Source organism: Symsagittifera roscoffensis, chromosome 8 (assembly GCF_963678635.1).
Source record: "Symsagittifera roscoffensis chromosome 8, txSymRosc1.1, whole genome shotgun sequence".
Taxonomy (NCBI): Eukaryota; Metazoa; Xenacoelomorpha; order Acoela; family Convolutidae; genus Symsagittifera; species Symsagittifera roscoffensis.
Window position 1 is genome coordinate 1,663,740 of NC_087069.1, and position 24,549 is coordinate 1,688,288.

At 36.3% G+C, this 24,549-nt stretch overlaps 1 protein-coding gene across 1 annotated transcript in view; it reads left to right on the forward strand.

The window, feature by feature from the left end:
• The window catches only part of LOC134853023 (histidine--tRNA ligase, cytoplasmic-like), a 226,354-nt gene that overhangs the window by 196,793 nt on the left and 5,012 nt on the right, over window positions 1-24,549 (forward strand). The window contains exons 7-8 of the mRNA XM_063868938.1: window positions 9,891-10,018; window positions 10,334-10,576. Coding sequence (XP_063725008.1) covers window positions 9,891-10,018; window positions 10,334-10,576 — 371 coding nt within the window. The remainder of the gene's footprint in view (window positions 1-9,890; window positions 10,019-10,333; window positions 10,577-24,549) is intronic.

Consider the following 24,549-nt stretch of genomic DNA (forward strand, 5'->3'; position numbering starts at 1 on the left):
CAGATTCATAGTCATTTTCGACTTTTATCATATTGATGGAGAGAGTGTTTTCTGTGTCGCTTTCTGAATCTGATGATGCACAGTTTATTTGATTGAGTTGTAACGTATCAGTTACTGTGTCATCAATACCTGGAGGGTCTGATGTTGTTTCTGGGTTAGACTGTACTTGATTGATTTGTCTTTGATGTTTAGGTGTACTACTTCTGTGGCGATTATTAGAATTATTATAGTGATTATTATTCCGGTGTGGTGATTGGGAATAATTTCTATAACGATTATTATAACTTGAGTGTCGATTTTGTGAATTATTTCGCGATCTATTTTGATAATTGCTGTTTGGTCTGTTATATGAGTTATTTCTTGATCGGTTGTTTTGATAATATTGATTTCGATTGTTTGAATAACTTCTATTTCGATTATTGGAATAGTTTCTATTTCTATTATATGATGAGTTTCGTGATTGATTGTTTGGATAGTATCTATTTCTTGATTGGGAATTAGATCTAGAAGCAAACTGTGTTGTGTTTGAATTAGATCTGGAGTAGTTATTTCTACTATTTGGTCTATTGTAGTGATTTTGTGACGAATTTTGTGTATTTCTTCGTTCTGGCGATCTTCCTCTATAACTTGAGTTATATGGGGATTGATTTCTTGTATAACTTGTATTGTTCGGAAGTGGTTTTCCGGAACTATTGTTGCTGTATACATTTTTGTTCGGTAGATTTTGATCTTTCTTCATATATTGATAAAATGACTTATTTGGTTCTTTGTACTTTTGAGGTTTATTTTGATTATCTTGCTGTTTTTGTCTACATTCAGAAATACTATGTCCGTATCGTCGGCAATAATTACACCATTTTTTGAAAGATGGTTTGCCTTTAAAGTTTGGGTTCTTTTCGTAAATATTGAGTATTTCAGTGATTTTTTCAACGAGGTCTGTGTCTGATTCCTGTATATTATTAATATTAGTGGGAGTCGTTTCAATTCTGTTAACGTATTGTAATTTCAGATTTTCCGTTTCTTCTAGTTTCATCGTGATTTCTGCTTGTTCTAATTTGTCTACTAGTTTTCGAAAATCTAAATCGGGTTCTCGAATTGAAGAAGGATGGGATGCTCTCTTTTTTATTGCTATTTTCCTTAATTGTGGTGTTAAGGTCATCATTAAGATTTCTGTCATCTTTGTGTTTTTATAGTCGTGTGTATTTAGTGAATATGCTTTTCGAACTAGTGTTTCGATTCGTACTGCTAATTGCTTGATGGTTTCGTTTGGTAATCTGCGAATTTCATTACATAAAACTCTTTGTTGTTGTTTGTTTCTTTCGGAGTCAAACATTTTTGAAAATTCCTGTGTAAACCTTTTCCAATTTGATTTTATTTCTGGAGGTAATACTGAAAACCATTTTTGGGCTGCGCCATCTAAGGTTGTTTGTATCAACGCTGTGCGTCGATGTATCCAGTTTTGATGTAGTGGCGTATTAATTGGTTCAGGTCCAATGTTTAAAATCAAGTTTGCTGTTACTGCATTTAAATAATCTTCTACAGAGTATTCAGGGTCTGTTCCTGTGAAAACCATTAAAGGTTTGTTTGATGTTATTGATGATCCACCCATAAGGTATGGATTCATTGTCATTTGTAATGATTCTGCTGCATTTGGCATTTGAGAAAAATTTGAAAGTTGGTTTCTTGTTATTTCATGTTGTTGAAGATAATATGGGAGTGGTATTTCATTTTGCATTTGTGTTGGTTGATACGAGTGTGCAATCATTGGATTTTGTTGTTGAATTGGTTGTTGATGTTGTGTATCTATCGGTTGTGGAGAAAAAATTCTATGATTTGTATGTGGTTTCTGTACTCCTTGTCCACGATATTCTTGAGTATATGGTGCAAATATGTCTGGTTGTAAGAAATCATCATCTGAGGATAAATAATCCATTTGATAAGATGTCTGTTTTTTTTTATTTTTATTTTGTTGAAAAAATGGGTAATTTTCACTGCGATCCTGTGGAGGATTTGTTTGGAAATTTACTGAATTAGGTTGGGCCATTGGGTTATCCCAGTTTCGAGATCTTGTATATTGGTTAAAATTTCTTCGTGGTTGATAATTTGTTTTTGATGGATGTGTATAATTATAATTATGGTCTGCAAAGTTGTTTCTAGTGAATGTTTTGCGTGTTTTTGGTGGTATTGTCATGGGTCTGTATGTTTGGTAATCCATATGTGAATATTTTGGGGCAACTGAAGGTTTAACGGTTGATTGTAAGGTTACCTGTGTTTGTGAAGGATTTGTATTTCTTGGTGTTGTTAAGTTTGGACGTATTGGTGAAATACTTTGTTGTGTAGTTGTTGTGTGTACAATTTCTTCATTTATGAAGTGTGATGGTGTCTGGATATCTTGTTGAGTAAGATTCCTAGTTCCATTGAGGTTTTCATTGTGTATGACTGTAGAGTTTAAACTATTATTTTGTGTATCGGGCAAAAATGAATATTTAAGACTGATGAATATTTAATTAGCTGTTTGGCTAACTTTTTGAATTCGTCTTGTGTTATTTGTGAATGTTGGAAATTAAACATTGTTAAAATTTTCTGTTGATCTTCTGTGTAGTTACTTATGTTGAACGTAGGTTTGAAATATGGGGTTTTTGTGAAATAATCCGTATTTCTGTTTTCATTATTTATTATGTTATTTATAGATAATTCTTCATTAAGAATTGTGGATTGACAAATATCTTATAATTGAAGTATATTATTTACGCGATAGGCTTTTTCGTGTATTGGTGATATTGTAGCGTTGGTTTCGCAATAGCCTAAAAGTCCTAAAGGTAATGTTACCTGGTAAGGTGTGTTGTTATAGACATGTAAGGAAATAATATCTGAATTCGAGTTTTTCAAATATTTTATTGAAGAGATTGTGATTTTGAAAAATTTATGAATAGGTTTGAATTCAAAATCTGACATATAAAATTTTTGTTTGTTTTGTTCTTTATCATATTGGTGAACTTGTTTGATTGAAAAATTATAGATGTTTCCTGATAGTGGTTTCAAGTGTTTTCTTTGTTGGTTAAATATCGGGTAAAATTTTGAAAGAATGGTGGTTGTTTATTTAATCTTTGAAAAAATGTTAAGGATGTGTCTTTTGTTTTTGTATATTTATCTTTGATTAATATTTTACTATTTAAGATGTTAATTGTTGGTATATACTTCGAAATAAATGGTATTCCAATGATATTATGTTTAATATCAGTGATATGGAATATTTGTTTAAATGGCTTATTTAAATTTTTGCTTTGCTCCATTGTTCTGGTGGGGAGGAGAAATAATTGGATTTTTCCGTAGTTTATCAATGTTGATCCCTGTGCTGTTGCGAACTTACTGGAGGTTTCAAGAGGTGTTAGCTTTGGGTGTAAAGTTTTTATTTCATTCCATGTGGGAATGTTTATTATGTTTGATTCTGCTCCTGAATCAATTAAAAAATCAATTTCAAGATCTGGTGGTTGAAATTCTTTGTTTCTTGGACTTTCTAAGAGAAATGGTATTGTCCAAATTTTTTCTTTGGGTTGTTCTTTTTGTATATTTTGATAGATGTGGTTTGTGTTCAAGCATTTTGTTTTATTATTTGCAGAGGGTTGATTTGTAGTGTTAATTCTATTAGTTTCTTGTGTCGTTGGTGTGGAATGTATGGGTTTAGTGTAATAATTTTGAAGAAATTCTGATTGATTTTCATATATGTGTGATGAAAAAGGTTGTTCATATATTACAGATTCATAGTCATTTTCGACTTTTATCATATTGATGGAGAGAGTGTTTTCTGTGTCGCTTTCTGAATCTGATGATGCACAGTTTATTTGATTGAGTTGTAACGTATCAGTTACTGTGTCATCAATACCTGGAGGGTCTGATGTTGTTTCTGGGTTAGACTGTACTTGATTGATTTGTCTTTGATGTTTAGGTGTACTACTTCTGTGGCGATTATTAGAATTATTATAGTGATTATTATTCCGGTGTGGTGATTGGGAATAATTTCTATAACGATTATTATAACTTGAGTGTCGATTTTGTGAATTATTTCGCGATCTATTTTGATAATTGCTGTTTGGTCTGTTATATGAGTTATTTCTTGATCGGTTGTTTTGATAATATTGATTTCGATTGTTTGAATAACTTCTATTTCGATTATTGGAATAGTTTCTATTTCTATTATATGATGAGTTTCGTGATTGATTGTTTGGATAGTATCTATTTCTTGATTGGGAATTAGATCTAGAAGCAAACTGTGTTGTGTTTGAATTAGATCTGGAGTAGTTATTTCTACTATTTGGTCTATTGTAGTGATTTTGTGACGAATTTTGTGTATTTCTTCGTTCTGGCGATCTTCCTCTATAACTTGAGTTATATGGGGATTGATTTCTTGTATAACTTGTATTGTTCGGAAGTGGTTTTCCGGAACTATTGTTGCTGTATACATTTTTGTTCGGTAGATTTTGATCTTTCTTCATATATTGATAAAATGACTTATTTGGTTCTTTGTACTTTTGAGGTTTATTTTGATTATCTTGCTGTTTTTGTCTACATTCAGAAATACTATGTCCGTATCGTCGGCAATAATTACACCATTTTTTGAAAGATGGTTTGCCTTTAAAGTTTGGGTTCTTTTCGTAAATATTGAGTATTTCAGTGATTTTTTCAACGAGGTCTGTGTCTGATTCCTGTATATTATTAATATTAGTGGGAGTCGTTTCAATTCTGTTAACGTATTGTAATTTCAGATTTTCCGTTTCTTCTAGTTTCATCGTGATTTCTGCTTGTTCTAATTTGTCTACTAGTTTTCGAAAATCTAAATCGGGTTCTCGAATTGAAGAAGGATGGGATGCTCTCTTTTTTATTGCTATTTTCCTTAATTGTGGTGTTAAGGTCATCATTAAGATTTCTGTCATCTTTGTGTTTTTATAGTCGTGTGTATTTAGTGAATATGCTTTTCGAACTAGTGTTTCGATTCGTACTGCTAATTGCTTGATGGTTTCGTTTGGTAATCTGCGAATTTCATTACATAAAACTCTTTGTTGTTGTTTGTTTCTTTCGGAGTCAAACATTTTTGAAAATTCCTGTGTAAACCTTTTCCAATTTGATTTTATTTCTGGAGGTAATACTGAAAACCATTTTTGGGCTGCGCCATCTAAGGTTGTTTGTATCAACGCTGTGCGTCGATGTATCCAGTTTTGATGTAGTGGCGTATTAATTGGTTCAGGTCCAATGTTTAAAATCAAGTTTGCTGTTACTGCATTTAAATAATCTTCTACAGAGTATTCAGGGTCTGTTCCTGTGAAAACCATTAAAGGTTTGTTTGATGTTATTGATGATCCACCCATAAGGTATGGATTCATTGTCATTTGTAATGATTCTGCTGCATTTGGCATTTGAGAAAAATTTGAAAGTTGGTTTCTTGTTATTTCATGTTGTTGAAGATAATATGGGAGTGGTATTTCATTTTGCATTTGTGTTGGTTGATACGAGTGTGCAATCATTGGATTTTGTTGTTGAATTGGTTGTTGATGTTGTGTATCTATCGGTTGTGGAGAAAAAATTCTATGATTTGTATGTGGTTTCTGTACTCCTTGTCCACGATATTCTTGAGTATATGGTGCAAATATGTCTGGTTGTAAGAAATCATCATCTGAGGATAAATAATCCATTTGATAAGATGTCTGTTTTTTTTATTTTTATTTTGTTGAAAAAATGGGTAATTTTCACTGCGATCCTGTGGAGGATTTGTTTGGAAATTTACTGAATTAGGTTGGGCCATTGGGTTATCCCAGTTTCGAGATCTTGTATATTGGTTAAAATTTCTTCGTGGTTGATAATTTGTTTTTGATGGATGTGTATAATTATAATTATGGTCTGCAAAGTTGTTTCTAGTGAATGTTTTGCGTGTTTTTGGTGGTATTGTCATGGGTCTGTATGTTTGGTAATCCATATGTGAATATTTTGGGGCAACTGAAGGTTTAACGGTTGATTGTAAGGTTACCTGTGTTTGTGAAGGATTTGTATTTCTTGGTGTTGTTAAGTTTGGACGTATTGGTGAAATACTTTGTTGTGTAGTTGTTGTGTGTACAATTTCTTCATTTATGAAGTGTGATGGTGTCTGGATATCTTGTTGAGTAAGATTCCTAGTTCCATTGAGGTTTTCATTGTGTATGACTGTAGAGTTTAAACTATTATTTTGTGTATCGGGCAAAAATGTTTTATAGTTCAATGGTGTTGCATCAATGGTTAATGGTATTACTCTTACATAATCTCTTATGTAAGATATCGTACTTATTGCTTGACTTGAGATTGATTGTGGGAAGCTTATAAATGCGTGATGAGACCATTCGGGGTCCCAAACATAGTCTGATTGTTCTGTGATAGCGGTATCATCGTTCGAGTTTTGGGGTCTAAAATTTTTTCTTGCTTGTGCAATTAAATCAATATTGTGTGTGAAATAATCTATTATGAACCATGCCAAAATTTTTTGTAGATCGTGTTTTGTATGTTGTGAAACTTCGTCTTTCGTGAAATTTTCTTTAATGATGTTTAAATAACTAGAGAGTAGTGTGATTTCATGTCGTACTCTTATATGTTTAGATGTTTCTGTCGGTGAGACATTTGGTATTGGGATTTCGTTTTCTAATATCGAGATATAACTATATATTATTGCGAAAACTTCATTGGTGAATATGGAGTTTGCTCTTTGTGAGTTATGATATTGGATGCTTTTTATATATTCTGAAAATACTTTTGAAAATTCTAAATCAAGATCGTCTGTTTGAATTATATATTTACTATGATTATGGTTTGGTGAGGTGAATTCTATGGAGTAGATTCCATACTGTTGTGTTAAGTTACATATATCTTTTAGATAGTGATCTATGATTTGTCTTTTGATTTTTACATCTGGGAACTCTGTTTTACATGGACTGATTCCGGGTTCAAATAAGTTTAAGAGTAAATTTTTGCAAAATATATGTTGTCCTCTATCAGTGGTTGCATCTACTATAAAAGGGAAGATTTCATCATCATCTGGACTTTCGTCACCTGGGGTGTGCGTTGAGCTCATTTTTTCGTTCGATGACTGTTAATATGTAATTATTAATGTGTCGAATTGGTTGATTTCAATTGTATAAATGTACTGGTTTGTGTTTATACTGCTTTTTTATTCTTCTTTTCCCTCTTTTTGATGAATTTGAAGTTGTTTCTGAGTCAGAGAAATATAATTGATCGTTAATTGGGCAATTTTTATCTATTGATTCTTTTAGTTTGTAAAGTTCGTCTAAACTGTTGGTTTCTGATTCTGAAAATGCGTTTCGGTTTTTTGAAAATCTTTTTCGTGTTATTTGTCTTTGTTTAGTTATTATTTTTCTCTTTAGTGTTTGTCGTTTTGTTCGAATGTATCCAACTGTTTGTGTATGAGGTGTGATTACAAGGTCGTATTTTTTGTTATCTATTTCACAATTGTGTAAAACGATTGTTTGTTTATTTCCTAGGTTTTTAAATGACATAAGGTTTAGGATGACGGATGCAAAAGGTTGTTAAGTGAATTCTAATTGCTTAAACTGTTAGTCCTTACGATTTTTTGGTTAGCTTAACCTGGGTCTATTTGTTCAGGGTTGGAGAGAAAAGTATATCTATTCCGGAGAATGATTTTTACTTTCTCGTGACTAGTATAAGCTAAGGTGTTAACTTACTTAATCTTACTTAGGGGTAGTGATTGTGTTCAAGGGTTGGAGAATAGTAAATCGATCCACAAGGTTCAGGTAGAATTAGAACGCGAGTAGTTCGTTAGATACTATTTTAAACTTACTAAGTCTAAGATTTATCCTGGGTCTGGTAAGAGGGGGGAGTCAAGTGAAGGATGAATAACCGAAGTTCTTCACTGTTTATCCTAATTTGAATGATTAGTTTTGTTTAAAAATTTCTATTAGTCTTGGGTCTTTAGAAAGGGTTGGATAGTGAATCGACGTTTGAGGTCGTTAGACACTAGTTAAGTGGGTGGGGGAGAACAAAATTGTTCTTTTTGATCCAAGGATAGGCCTTGATGATCAAGTTCGAAATTTAATTAACTAGATAATGATTTAAGATCCAAGGATAAGCCTTGATGATCTGATTTTAAAATTAAGTGAATTTAAGTTTTAATAAAGATTTAAATTTATGTAACGAAAAGATTTAGTGTTTTGATGATATTAGTGAGCTTATGAATGCTGTTATGTTTTAGGTGATGAAGCTGGAACAACAGAATGATTTATGATTACTAGCCATTTATTGTCATGCTACTAATTTTTATTTTTATTTTCCAATAAATATTTTTCAAACATGTTTTGTATATTACTGCAGAGTTTAGGAAAACGATCTGAGATCTTTTTATCAATCGTTATTGTATATTAATAATTTTGTTTAGCGCCTGAAATGATTTTGAAGATTAACTTCAAAGTTTTATGTTTGCAAATGAAAATCTAAATTCATTGCCAGTAGTATTCTAAATATAAAAGTTTGTTCTGGTTTTTGCCGAACTATCATATAACTATATGGCAAGTTTCTACTTTGTCGTATGTCGTCTCTGGTTCGAGGTCTTTTTCCAATTCCGGGTAGTTCTGCTATGGTTCGGAATATTGGCTCTGATCTATTGAGTCGTAGAGACATTTCGATTAAATTATTGTCGTATAACATTTTGTAAATGTTTTTGTCTAGTTTCTAATCTATTTTGGTTAATTCTAGCTATTAAGGTCTTGTTCGAGACTTATGGTCGCACCAGATGAGTTATGACCGATGGGTATAACTCATAGAGTAATTTCGGATAGGGTACACCGTCTGCTCGTCACGCTATCTTATTTTCGGCCGGATAGATTCGTGCAACTTCTTAGTCTAATACCGATCCTAATCTTACTCTTATACTATCTAGTCTCAGGTTGTTTAACTAGTCTCTGCTAGGCTCAATAGATCTAGGGTATACTGGTTTATTGCGGCTGCTGAAGTACTCGGGAGAGTTCAACTAGTTTCTAAGTTAAATTCAAATCTCTCTGGTGCTGAAATTACAAGTAATTTCAGCACTTACAAATAAGTGGGTTGTTAGTTAGATGGATCATGATTGGTTAATATTAAATACTTTACATTGGTAAAATATCTAATTTATCCAATCATAAAATGTAGTTTAGATCAGGTTCCACTCCCCTAGCTCGATGGTTCAGCTTCATTACAAGTAGCTATAACCCCCATGCTTGAGACAACAAAACTTTGGAGTTCGATTCCAGTTAATACATTTTTTTCGTGCAATTAGAAAGTTTTGGCTAATTTAGATGATAGTCTGTCTGCTTATTTTTGTCTTCTTAGTTCCGCAGAAAAGGACTTTTTTTGACATTTTGGCTTTTGTGTAGCATTCCCAAAGCTCTTTGTAGAAATTCTAATGGTGCATGCAATTTAAAAATTTGAAATTGATCGATAAAAAATAGCTTTTAAATAGGAGCTTTTAAATAGGAGCTTTTAGGAGCTTTTAAATATTTTTCTATTTATTCTGTACTATAGGTGGCGATTTAATCCGGAACAACGCTTTTAAATTTGAAGTGAGCAAAACTACTTGGTATGATTATGCTCGTGATTAGCCATTTTTATTCTCGCGGCTAGCGGTTCACGTTTCTCTCAAGTATTGTTTGGTTTGCGGAAGTGCCTTTTCGCATCTCTGTCAGATAAAGTTGTGAACCAGGTTAGAGGTTTCAGTTTCTTAGATGGTAGTTTTTTTTTTATTTTGGATGGCTATTTTTCGTATCACTCTATGGATTGTTTTTTTTTCGCTTAGGCTTGCAAAGAGCGCTTTTGCTTCTTCGTTTTAGTTTTCCTCGCCGTATAATAATAGTTTTTTTTTTCAGGCGGAAGAGATTTAGTTGAGAAGCTACTGGCGGATGAAGAGTTGTGTGCCAACAAGAATGCAATCGCTGGTCTGAAAGACATTCAGACTATTCTGGAGTTCTGCGAAGTGTTGTCCATTTCAGACAAGGTACGAACTTCGAATACGACGTCCTTGTTCCACTTTCATTCGAGAAGGACCAAACCACACTGTTAATTAATGTGAAAGGTCTTTTGCAATGCAACAGCTGGTCCTGTAAAAAGGCCTCTCTTCCCCGCTGGCTGGCGCTGTCTCATTTTTGAAAATATGCAATGCTTGAGTTAATGCTACCTTGAGGTGGTTGAGGCGGTAGATGTTTTACACAAGCTCTTTGTCGGTCTTTGTTCCCGAAGCAAGTGGCACTTTTAGTGTATTGTTGATGAGTTAGGTTGCTCGTCGTTACCTTTTGCGTCTGATTTGAGGCAGGTTTCGTTCGACATGAGTCTAGCACGTGGTCTGGACTACTACACAGGAGTGATTTACGAGGCAGTTCTTTTGGGGGGCACAGAGTCTACAAACACAACAGACGACACAGCCGCCGAGAATGGAACAGGGGACTGCAACGAGCCCAGTGATGGAGAAGAGGCTGCCGCTGCCAATGTAGGATCTATAGCGGGGGGTGGAAGATACGACAACCTGGTCGGAATGTTCGACTCCAAACATCAGAAGGTGTGGCAGGCAGTTCAGTTTTTACCTTCAGTACTTACCATCATTCTGCTGTAACCCACTTGCATGAAATATAATTATTTCAGTTGATAATTTTCAAACTATGTCCCATCCTCAAATTTGGAGTGCGAATAAAGTATAAGTTTTGTTTCCGTTTATCTCGTTTCATCTGAACAAGAGTAGAGTGTCCTTGTGGTAATGGAGCAAAATATTCTGAACACAACTACTGTCGCAATAGCAGAAGTTTCTACATGTTTTGTACCGACCAAGTCACAAAAACGGATTTTAATTTTCAGATTTCCCAGCGGAATGAAAACCTTACCATTTGATCCATTTTTCTCAAGTTTGGTTCATTTTATCACAAAAGCACCAATCTAAAATTGTTCTTGAACTCCAAAGAACTTTTAGAGCATATAATTTTTCTGTATACTTCGAAAGTTTTTTTAATGACGTTTTTCTCTGTCCTTGCGTTTATTACTAAATTCTAATGTCTATTTTTTCAATTTGTAGAGCTGTTGTTTTGCTGTCTCGCTAGTGTCGCTGAAGCGCAACTTCGCCTCTGTGCTTATCTTTGTTTGCCATTTTACCAAGAGGCAACCCACGTCGTTCAGACTCTTTTATAGGTCGTGATGATTTTTTAAGGAACTGTGTTAAAATGCGCTATTTTTTTTACAGAAGTGCTTCATTTTAAAAGTAATGTTTGTGTTATAGCATGAACTATATTTTGTTCCAATCCAAGTCGCAAATGTTGTTGCGATAAAATTTGTCCATTTTGAAAGTGTTCAATCTGATCAAAAACCAGCTATTAAGTACAGCCAATGCTAAGGATATTAACGCAGACTATTATTGTTCGGACATACGTAGCGAAAGTAGCGGAATATTTGTGCTCGGGGTGGTTTTTCTTCAAACAAATTTCGACTTCTTAAATGGCCATTGTTGACGGATTTTTTTGTATCATTCAAAAAGTATTGTTGTCCTGAGCTAAACTTTGGGAAGATATTTCACCAGTGATAATTTTTCCTAAAGTTATGGGGGTTTAAAAATTGCCCTTTTTTTGGCCAATTTGGGTCAATTAACGCGCGATATATTTCGCGCTATTAACGCGTTAGCGGAGATTAAATCCGTCATTGAAATGTTCCAAATTGGTTAAAGGAAGCTTATTTGCCATAATTTATATATTACTATGAGAGAAATTTATCACTTTGTTCTTAATATAGCGTGTGGGGAGATGATTTTTACAAAAAATCTCAAATTAAAAAAAATCGTTTATTACAGTTAATTTTTTCATCTTGTTACTGCTCCAAAGAAGACTGCTGTATAAGTTGAGGCATGTTAGTTGGTAAATTTCTTTTTTTTTTATCAAAGTGACTGGTACTGCTAATGCTTCATAATTGGCGTGCGTCACTTAAGAGGCGTGCGTCACTTAAGAAGCTTTCGTCATAGTTTGCTTGTGTATGCGAAGTGCAATAGTGCATTTATGAATGCTTTCAGTTAGATGTGCAATATTTGAGTTTAATAGCTGAATTTCACTCTCCCATTTCGAAAGTATAACGTTCACGAAAAACGTGATCAACTTCTTGGGCGAAAGTGGCATTTTTCAGTTTTTCCAACAGAACTTTTTGATCCAATTTTGTCAATCAAGGCGATTCAATTTCGGTGAAAAAAAAGTGTCAATCGTAAATTGTACCTGTCATATTTTTAGTACTTGAAGAAGTTTTTTCATAAAAAAACAATAAAATTTTTAAATGTTTCTTTGCATGCATTGATTCCTTTCCAACTGTCTGCTAGATTTTTTGAAGTTTCAATGCGCGCAGTAATACAATTATCTATCTTTATTTTTTTAAGAAAGTCTTAGAATTTTGTTTAAGTTTTGGTTCAATTCAAAATTATTTGCTGAAAAGAAAGGGCCACTCCATCTTTTGCTTCTATCTCAGCTTTCACTAGAGATCCTCGTACAAACTCTATGAAACACGAGGGTTCTTTGCCATTTATCATTTTTTATCATACCAGAAGACAAAAATCAGCGAGCTCAATACTTGCATCTTCATCATGATATAAAAACACTTACCTCCTATCAAATCTATACGAAGCTACAAGAAATGATTTCGAACAAGCTTTGGAGCATTTGAAATTTCGTTATCGGGAGACCTACTGAATACGAGAAAAGTACTCTGGTTTTTGAAATAGATATTTTAAATCCGAAACTGAGGATGCAATTGCTGTTTAACCAATTTGAATGGTATAACAAGTTGAGCTGACGAGCTAAACAGGCGAATTAAAAACAAGTCATCCCCAAAGTGCCCTACAAAAGCAAGATCGTACATCCTAAGAACTTGCCCGTAAAAAACTTATGAAATCTGCTCTTTTCTTCACCGCAGAAATCAAGGATACAGAATCAAGTTTGACGAAAAGCTAAATTGCGCAGTTGCTTGTAATTGAATTCAAATCAACGATTTTCGTTGTTTCACTGCAAAATCAACTTTTTCTAGCTACGTGCAGCCATCTAAAACGCTGTAGTGAAAATGGAGACGAAAACGAACTATCGAGCTTCGACGACCAGGTGGATTATTATGTCTATGACGCCTATCTATATACTCGCAAAGTTTATTCTCACCTGAAGAGCAGGAGCGAAATCAGTTCGCCGATGAAGAACGATCTGAGACAGCCGAATATAACTGGGTACGCTGGACAAATAGTTGTTAGTAGTTTTGCAAACTGCAGCTGCGAACCTCATTTTACAAAAGGGTATCTGAAATATCTCTCGTACCTTGGCGTTACGATTCCTTTTCAACAATACTTTTTTTTACAAACGATTCCTTTTGAACAAAAGGTTCTTTTATTTTCATTATTTTAATATGGGCGAAAAATATCTATATTTTTCACTTTTTCTTGTTTTTTTTTGGATTCTTCAACTCAAAATTTGCACTCGTGAAAGAGTTAATTTTTGAACAATATGCACAGTCACAGAGAACTTTAAAAAAAACTGCGAAGCCTTTCCGATCCTACCAATCTAGTAAACTAATGATCTTTGCGTTATTTCGAGGGCAAAATGTATCCATTTAAGATTATGTGTTTTAATTGGATTGGTTGTAAACACTTAATGTTTATGAAATTTTTTTATGACAACAGTTTTGTTTTCGGCTCAATAGGTTTCGATCCAAAGTTTCTCGCCTTTGTTGCCGCTATCTAAGTGCTTTCTTTTTTAAGGGCTGTCAATGGACTACATTTGATACAAACATGAGTTTTTTGTTGCGGTTATTTTCCAACTTCTGTCTAGCTATTTTTCAAGTAATTTTTTCCAACAATTTTTCAGAACTTTTTTTAATTGCTTTTTTTATTCTCTATTTTGTACCGCAATGTGTATTTTGCATCGCAAGTGTTGCGAAGCTCCGCTTGGCTTCTGTGTGACGAAATGTTTCAAGGAATTTTTTGTCGGATTTGTGGTTTTGGGCCTAGTTTCTGTCGGTTCGTTTCCCGTTTTTTCTAAAATTTAATACTGTTTTGTGGTACTGTTTTTTGGCTTTTTTCTTAAGCATGAATTTTATTTTGATTTTGAAATTGTTTTGGAAAATTTCGGTTTGTTTTATGATATAATTACCCTTGCGATAGTAAGGGTATTGCAATTGGGTATTGGACTTTTTTTTTACCATAAACAACTTTGTCCTCAGAACTCATTGAACTGGTGGTGCTTCAAAATGAGTTCAAAATTTGTAGTGTCTCTTGATCGCTTAACCTAGTGGTAACGACTATGTCTTGGACGGCAAATTCCTGGGTTTGAATCTGACCTGGATCAGTTTTTTCAGACAGTGGTTTTTCTGCTTCAGAAAAAGTTTCGGTCCATTATTTGTCTGCTTATGTTATGTCGACTTCAAATTTCATTTTCCATTTTCGGCTTTTTTATCGGCTTTATAAATTTCAGCCTAATTACTAGTGACTTAGTGGCCTCTTATTGCATCGTTACGTCCGAAAAATGTCTTTTTGCGCGAGTGTGTGCTCTGACTGGAAAAGGGACTGGAAGTTTTTTTATGTTTAGAATTTTTCCGAATTTCTTTTCGGCATGAAGGGTTACTTTTCTGCTCAGGTTGTTTCGGCTTTATTACGGCTTGTTAATTATAAGTTCAAATCAAATCAACCATCCGGCGTATCTGGTGTAGAGTTAAAAACAACTGCTTGAGATAGCAAAGATTTGCGGTTTGAATCCGCCCGGGCGCTTTTTTTTTGCAACCTAGAGTTTTTTGTGCTTTTTCGGATTATCGTCCGTCTGTTTATTTTTGTCTGCTTAGCTCCCCTAGCTCGATGGTTCAGCTTCATTGCAAGTAGCTATAACCCCCATGCTTGAGACAACAAAACTTTGGAGGTCGATTCCAGTTAATACATTTTTTTCGTGCAATTAGAAAGTTTTGGCTAATTTAGATGATAGTCTGTCTGCTTATTTTTGTCTTCTTAGTTCCGCAGAGAAGGACTTTTTTTGACATTTTGGCTTTTGTGTAGCATTCCCAAAGCTCCTTGTAGAAATTCTAATGGTGCATGCAATTTAAAAATTTGAAATTGATCGATAAAAAAATAGCGAGATTCTATTTTGTGACTTCAAATATGCATCTCTCGCTTGGGCCAATTTTTGGTTAATTCGATTGATTTAGTGTTTTTTTTAATGATTTAGTTTTTTATGAGTTCGAAAATTGCGAAATGACAAACTTGGTGAATTAATGGGAGCTTTTAACTATTTTTCTATTTAACCTGTACTATAGGTGGCTATTTAATCCGGAACAAAGCTTTTAAATTTGAAGTGAGCAAAACTACTTGGTACGATTATGCTCGTGACTAGCCATTTTTATTCTCGCCGCTAGCGGTTCATGTTCCTCTCAAGTATTGTTTGGTTTGCGAAGGTGCCTTTTCGCATCTCTGTCAGAGAAAGTTGAGAACCATGTTAGAGATTTCAGTTTTTTACATGGTAGTTTATATTTTTTTTCGGATGGCTATTTTTCGTATCATTCTATTGGATTGTTTTTTTTTCGCTTAGGCTTGCAAAGAGCGCTTTTGCTTCTTCGTTTGAGTTTTCCTCGCCGTATAATAATTTTTTTTTCAGGCGGAAGAGATTTAGTTGAAGCTACTGGCGGATGAAGAGTTGTGTGCCAACAAGAATGCAATCGCTGGTCTGAAAGACATTCAGACTATTCTGGAGTTCTGCGAAGTGTTGTCCATTTCAGACAAGGTACGAACTTCGAATGCGACGTCCTTGTTCCGCTTTCATTCGAGAAGGACCAAACCACACTGTTAATTAATGTGAAAGGTCTTTTCCCCGCCTCTTGTGTTAATGCTACCTTGAGGTGTCTGAGGCGGTAGATGTTTTACACAAGCTCTTTGTTCCCGAAGCAAGTGGCACTTTTAGTCTACTGTTGATGAGTTAGGTTGCTCGTCGTTACCTTTTGCGTCTGATTTGAGGCAGGATTCGTTCGACATGAGTCTAGCACGTGGTCTGGACTACTACACAGGAGTGATTTACGAGGCAGTTCTTTTGGGGGGCACAGAGTCTACAAACACAACAGACGACACAGTCGCCGAGAATGGAACAGGGGACTGCAACGAGCCCAGTGATGGAGAAGAGGCTGCCGCTGCCAATGTAGGATCTATAGCGGGGGGTGGAAGATACGACAACCTGGTCGGAATGTTCGACTCCAAACATCAGAAGGTGCGGCAGGCAGTTCAGTTTTTACCTTCAGTACTTACCATCATTCTGCTGTAACCCACTTGCATGAAATATAATTATTTCAGTTGATAATTTTCAAACTATGTCCCATCCTCAAATTTGGAGTGCGAATAAAGTATAAGTTTTGTTTCTGTTTATCTCGTTTCATCTGAACAAGAGTAGAGTGTCCTTGTGGTAATGGAGCAAAATATTCTGAACACAACTACTGTCGCAATAGCAGAAGTTTCTACATGTTTTGTACCGACCAAGTCACAAAAACGGATTTTAATTTTCAGATTTCCCAGCGGAATGAAAACCTTACCATTTGATCCATTTTTCTCAAGTTTGGTTCATTTTATCACAAAAGCACCAATCTAAAATTGTTCTTGAACTCCAAAGAACTTTAAGAGCTTATAATTTTTCTGTATACTTCGAACGTTTTTTTTAATGACGTTTTTCTCTGTCCTTGCGTTTATTACTCAATTCTTATGTCTATTTTTTCAATTTGTAGAGCTTTTTTTTGCTGTCTCGCTAGTGTCGATGAAGCGCAACTTCGCCTCTGTGCTTAACTTTGTTTGCCATTTTACCAAGAGGCAACCCACGTCGTTCAGACTCTTTTATAGGCCGTGATGATTTATTAAGGAACTGTGTTAAAATGCGCTATTTTTTTTTACAGAAGTGCTTCATTTTAAAAGTAATGTTTGTGTTATAGCATGAACTATATTTTGTTCCAATCTAAGTCGCAAATGTTGTTGCGATAAAATTTGTCCATTTTGAAAGTGTTCAATCTGATCAAAAACCAGCTATTAAGTACAGCCAATGCTAAGGATATTAACGCAGACTATTATTGTTCGGACATACGTAGCGAAAGTAGCGGAATATTTGTGCTCGGGGTGGTTTTTCTTCAAACAAATTTCGACTTCTTAAATGGCCAAAGTATTGTTGTCCTGAGCTAAAATTTGGGAAGATATTTCACCAGTGATAATTTTTCCTAAAGTTATGGGGGTTTAAAAATTGCCTTTTTTTGGCCAATTTGGGTCAATTAACGCGCGATATATTTCGCGCTATTAACGCGTTAGCGGAGATTAAATCCGTCATTGAAATGTTCCAAATTGGTTAAAGGAAGCTTATTTGCCATAATTTATATATTACTATGAGCGAAATTTATCACTTTGTTCTTAATATAGCGTGTGGGGAGATGATTTTTACAAAAAATCTCAAATTAAAAAAAATCGTTTATTACAGTTATTTTTTTCATCTTATTACTGCTCCAAAGAAGACTGCTGTATAAGTTGAGGCATGTTAGTTGGTAAATTTCTTTTTTTTATCAAAGTGACTGGTACTGCTAATGCTTCATAATTGGCGTGCGTCACTTAAGAGGCGTGCGTCACTTAAGAAGCTTTCGTCATAGTTTGCTTGTGTATGCGAAGTGCAATAGTGCATTTATGAATGCTTTCAGTTAGATGTGCAATATTTGAGTTTAATAGCTGAATTTCACTCTCCCATTTCGAAAGTATAACGTTCACGAAAAACGTGATCAACTTCTTGGGCGAAAGTGGCATTTTTCAGTTTTTCCAACAGAACTTTTTGATCCAATTTTGTCAATCAAGGCGATTCAATTTCGGTGAAAAAAAAGTGTCAATCGTAAATTGTACCTGTCATATTTTTAGTACTTGAAGAAGTTTTTTCATAAAAAAACAATAAAATTTTTAAAAGTTTCTTTGCATGCATTGATTCCTTTCCAACTGTCTGCTAGATTTTTTGAAGTTTCAATGCGCGCAGTAATACAATTATCTATCTTTATTTTTTTAAGAAAGTCTTAGAATTTTGTTTAAGTTTTGGTTCAATTCAAAATTATTTGCTGAAAAGAAAGGGCCACTCCATTTTTTGCTTCTATCTCAGCTTTCACTAGAGATCCTCGTACAAACTCTATGAAACACGAGGGTTCTTTGCCATTTATCATTTTTATCATACCAGAAGACAAAAATCAGCGAGCTCAATACTTGCATCTTCATCATGATATAAAAACACTTACCTCCTATCAAATCTATACGAAGCTACAAGAAATGATTTCGAACAAGCTTTGGAGCATTTGAAATTTCGTTATCGGGAGACCTACTGAATACGAGAAAAGTACTCTGGTTTTTGAAATAGATATTTTAAATCCGAAACTGAGGATGCAATTGCTGTTTAACCAATTTGAATGGTATAACAAGTTGAGCTGACGAGCTAAACAGGCGAAGTAAAAACAAGTCATCCCCAAAGTGCCCCACAAAAGCAAGATCGTACATCCTAAGAACTTGCCCGTAAAAAACTTATGAAATCTGCTCTTTTCTTCACCGGAGAAATCAAGGATACAGAATCAAGTTTGACGAAAAGCTAAATTGCGCAGTTGCTTGTAATTGAGTTCAAATTAACGATATTCGTTGTTTCACTGCAAAATCAACTTTTTCTAGCTACGTACAGCCATCTAAAACGCTGTAGTGAAAATGGAGACGAAAACGAACTATCGAGCTTCGACGACCAGGTGGATTATTATGTCTATGACGCCTATCTATATACTCGCAAAGTTTATTCTCACCTGAAGAGCAGAAGCGAAATCAATTCGCCGATGAAGAACGATCTGAGACAGCCGAATATAACTGGGTACGCTGGACAAATAGTTGTTAGTTGTTTTGCAAACTGCAGCTGCGAACCTCATTTTACAAAAGGGTATCTGAAATATCTCTCGTACCTTGGCGTTACGATTCCTTTTCAACAATACTTTTTTTTACAAACGATTCCTTTTGAACAAAAGGTTCTTTTATTTTCATTATTTTAATATGGGCGAAAAATATCTATATTTTTCACTTTTTCTTGTTTTTTTTTGGATTCTTCAACTCAAAATTTGCACTCGTAAAAGAGTTAATTTTTGAACAATATGCACAGTCACAGAGAACTTTAAAAAAATGCGAAGCCTTTTCGATCCTACCAATCTAGTAAACTAATGATCTTTGCTTCGGCAACTGGTATTTCAAAGTTCATAAATAAGTAGCCTAGCTATTGAATCAGTTACAATCATCCGACGATACCAAAAATGCTGGCAAAATCAAGTGTGGCGCACACTAATGTCGATGCGTTTTTGCCAAACTCATAGGATGAATTGCTTTACGTCAAAATAAAAAAGCCGTTTTTGTTGTTACGGTTTCATCTGGTCAAATAAATACCTTTCAATAAGAATTCACACCCGCACTTGTTATAAATTTTCCAAACAAGCTGTTTGTGTTTATACGGTTCCATTTGGAAGTCAAACTGAGAATGACCGAATCAAGCAATGCAGCCTAAAAATTAGTTTTGTTAAGCTGCAAACTACATCCATTTAAGGCCCTAATCAGACTAAAAACCCATTGTCATATTTAGCCTTCATTTCTAACCTTAAATGTAATCATAATTTTTCATTGCAAAGCTGCCGCCTAAATCTGATCATTTCAGAAAACACAAGAAGCAATGACTTCTTAACAGCTCTATCACCCGAAAAAATAATAATAACAAACTTGGTATGGCATGTGAACTCTGGAAAAGTTAGTTACGAAGATCCTGATGAAAATATTCCTTGCTAGTATCTTTCTCTAGAAGATACTTAAGTAGTAATTAGTTCAAACCCTTTTCAGGCAGTAATTATCATTTCAAAAAAAAATTCGTATTCGTGGTTTTCGTCCTAGTTTCTGTCGGTTCTTTTTCCGTTTCTTTTGGACGCCATTTTTTTTTATCTGGCAAGGTTTTCAAATTTGTAAATTTACCATGTCTGATTATGAGTTTTTTTAATATTCAAACTGTTTCTGTTCATTTTGTATCGACTTAGTCAACTTATTTTGCGTAATTTCGAGAGCAAAATATATCAGTTTGGGATAATGTGTTTCAAGTCGGATGTGTCGAATTTTTTTTGAGATTTTTTATGACAATTTTGTTTTCGGCTCAACGTGTTTATACACAAAGTCTTTCTCCTTTGTTCCCACTCGGTAAATTATTTCCATTTATTAGGCCTGTTTATGAACCTCATCCGATCAAATATGAAGTTTATTAGTTGTTATTTTTCAACTTCGTCAAGTTGTTTTTTCAAGTAATTTTTCAAGTAACATAATTTATCAGAAATATTTTCGACTTCTGTCTTTTTTTGGCGCCTTCTATTAGTTGATAGAAAAAACAATCTAAATAAAATATCATACGATCAAAACTGTTTTTTTTTTCAATGTTGTTTTTCATTTAGATTATTTTTTCTTTCTTTTCTCGAAAAAATTTTTTGTGGAGTCTAAACAAACGTCAGATGTTGATAATTTTCAAGGTTCTCATTCAGATCTACTCATGCCATCACGGAGGATCCAGACGACGCCGCCTTCCAGTGGTGGATCCGACATCTTGGGCCCCACCAAGATGCAAATGGCGTCAAGCCCCCCCTCCCATTGGGTCGGGAGAAGCTCAGAAGTCTCCGGGTTTTCGGTTACGGAGCGTCTGAAGCCGGCCAGGCTGCTCCGTCTGCTAATCCTTATACTACTACTCCGCTCCGGCATTAATCCAAACCCTGGTCCAGGGCCTTACTTTTGCTCCCCTTGCTCTTTCCGCATCAAACGCACCCAGCCCAGTGTCTGGTGCCACATCTGTGGTTACATTCACCTTAAATGTAGTGGTCTTACCCACCTTAACCAACACCACCCTGACTACTATTGCCCTACCTGTACCTCTACCTACATTTTACCTCCCCCAGGCACCAGGTCCTCTAACTTGACCACCCCCAACTCCCAAACTTGTTCAACTTCCCTAACCGCCCCCCAACCCCACCTCCCTAACCCCCCTCCCCCTCCCCATCTTCCCACCTCCTCGAATAATAATTCCTCCTCCCAAAATCACGCAAATCGTAATCGTGTAAATAGTGTAAATAACTCAAGTTCAAACAACCATTTTAATCATACTGCTGTTAATAATGTAAATAGTTCACCACACCCCGCCAAAGGCCTTTTAAAAATCCTTCAATTTAATTGCAACGGTATCTCCGGAAAAGCACCCGAAATTGCTGCTTTCTTATCTCAAAATCAAATTCATATTGCTGTCTTCCAAGAAACTAAATTAAGAAAGAAATCTCGAAACCCCTCACTTGGCTCACACTACACTTTAATTAGAAAAGATCGAGAAAAAGAAGGGGGCGGTCTTCTCATAGCCATACATGAGTCGATACAATACGAAGAAATAAATATTAACAACGATGGAGCACTAGAGGCTATGGGCATATCAGTGGTAGCCAGTTCATCCAAGCTTCGTATTTATAATTTCTACATCCCCCCTCGCTCGAGCTGTCCCCCTGGTTACTCTGCGTCCCTTGCCGAACTACTTGCACCTGGGGACGCCTTAATACTCGGGGATGCCAACGCACATTCACAACTATGGAACTCAAACATCGAGGAAGATCAACGCGGCTCTGTACTTAGCAATGAAATAACCGAATCCACCTTTGCACCATTAAATGATGACACACAAACCAGAGTCCCTTTTAACTCAGAAAACCAACTCTCGTCACCAGATATTTCCCTCCTATCCCAATCGCTCTTACTCTCCAAATCATGGACCCCAATTAAATCTCTAGGATCAGATCACCTACCCATTCTTCTAGAACTACCCTTGGATGATTTTATAAATTTTTCACCTAAAAGGACTGGATCAAATTCACGAGGAAATTGAGGAGGGTTTCTTTTCAGCGGTTCCACCTTCCGGAGTTGCCGCCGGAGAGAAATTCTTGAGGGACCTGGTGCTCAGGGCAGCACGCCACCACATCCCCGCTGGCCGTATTCGCCACTTCACTCCCTCTCTTTCCCCCGAGTCCACTGCCCTTGCCGCCGAAAGAGATTTAAGCCGACAACAAAACCTCCCCCCAGAAGTCATATCCCAATTGAACTGTAGACTCATGAAACAGACAGCAAAGGACAAAGAAAATAAATGGCGAGAATTCCTCCGGACCTGCGACTACCGCACTGGTGCCAGAAAGTTCTGGAAAGTGGTACGCTCCTTAAATGGATCTAAGCCCGTGGCAGGAAGATACCCCATTACTTTTGGTTCTAAACCCATACACTCACCTCGTGATATTACCAGCTCTTTTAACAAACAATTCACCAATGCCAGACCCCACGCCTCTGACAAACTCCTTCGTATAACGAGAAGAAAAATTGCCAAACTACCGCTGTCAGACAGCCCAATTTTTACCCCTGAAAATACTAAACAAGCCATTGCAGACAGCAAACCATCGCGAGCGCTAGGTCCCGACGGCCTTTGTAATATACATCTTAAACATCTCGGCCCACTTGCTACTCAATACTTAACATACCTTTTTAATATCTCTTTGTCCGAAAACATTATCCCCCAAATTTGGAAAAATTCAAAAATTGCACCGCTTCCAAAGCCCAATAAGGATCTTAAACAATCAACATCTTACAGACCTATATCCTTACTCTGCCCAGCAGTTAAAATTCTGGAGAGGCTCGTTCACCCCATCTTTACTAAACATCTCCCCAACGCCAAACACCAACACGGCTTCCGCCCTTTTCACTCCACCACCACAGCTCTCTCCACTCTCGAATTTTACATTTCAGACGGTTTTAACCAAAATCGCCCCCCTAAACGTACGGTACTGGCCACACTTGACTTATCTAAGGCTTTCGACATGGTGTGTCATCGCTCACTTGTGGAACTCGTTCATGACACTCCCCTCCCAAGAAGTCTAGTCCGCTGGCTAAGTAATTACCTTAATGGTCGACAGGCTGCCACCTCATTCCGTGAACACACATCCCCCCATCGAATAATCCACTGTGGCGTACCCCAAGGTTCTGTTTTATCACCCACACTCTTCAATTTTTATGTCCATGATGCACCGCCACCTCCCGATAATGTAAACCTTGTTTCGTATGCAGACGATTTCCACCCCTTCGCAAGTAGTTCCAATATTGATATCGCCTCAAACTCCATCAATAGCTACCTAAAAAGGCTCTACGATTTTTTCACCTCACGCAAACTAAGTTTCGCGTCCTCTAAAGGATCAGTTACACTTTTCTCCTCTTATAACAAAGAATTTAATAAAACACCTAGTGTTCTTTTAAATAACGAGGCGCTACCCCTAAACAAAAATCCAACAATCTTAGGGGTGACATTTGATCCAACACTTTGTTTTGCCACTCACTGCAAACAATCCGCTGAAAAGGCCAGACGCAGGATCGGAATCCTGAAGGCATTAGCAGGATCAACCTGGGGTCACTCCAAAGAAACCCTCCTCCTAACTTTTAAAGCTCTAATTCGCCCCATACTTGACTATGCAGCCCCCGCATGGTCCCACGCATCAAGTAACACCTCCATAAATTGCCTGCAGGTTGCCCAAAACCAATCCCTTCGCGTTGTTACTGGATCAAATCTAATGAGTTCCACTGCCCACCTGCACAGTGAATCTGAAATCCTAACGGTCAAAGACCACCATACCCTTCTGTCATCTCAATTTTTCATCTCTACCTATCGTTCCCACCATCCCATTAATTTTATACATTCACATCCCCCTCCTCCCCGTCTACTTCGCCCCTCAATTATAAGCTGCTTCAAAGAAGACACCCAGAAAATTTTAACCGACTTTTCAGTCTACGCAAACCACCCTCTAGTTCTGGACGACCGAGACGAAGTCTCCACTTTTATTTTTAACTACTACAAACCAATTTTAAAAGACAACCATACCTCCCTTGTAACCAAGTTCCTAGCCAAAACCCCTCCGTCTAAAGTTATTTGTATCCCTCCCCCAAAGATTGACCCCTCTGAAAAATCTCTCCCACGTCCCACGCGCTGTAAGCTCTCCCAACTCCGGTCTGGCTACAGCCGGCTCCTTAACACCTACCTATCCCGCCTCGACAACTCCATCTCCCACCTTTGCCCAACCTGTTCCCTTGCCCCCCACACAACATGTCACCTTTTCAACTGCTCCCAAAACCCCTCCCCACTCACCCCAGCAGACCTGTGGCTTCGGCCGGTAGAGGTTGCAAAGTTCCTTGACCTGGAGACAGAAGAGCCCAACCCGACCCGCGTGGGCTAACAACAACAACAACATGCCATCACGGACAAAAAAAACTATTTTTGATTCTCCAGCTTTCTTCATTAGCTTTTTGATGAGGTCTTTTCAGCTTGATCGCCGGTGGTTTTCTTGAAGAATTTTCCGTATTTGGGCCCTTGGAACTGCCAGGCTGAGACGGAGTTCAGTAAATTAGATAATGAGGCTTAGGTTTGGGCCCGGTTT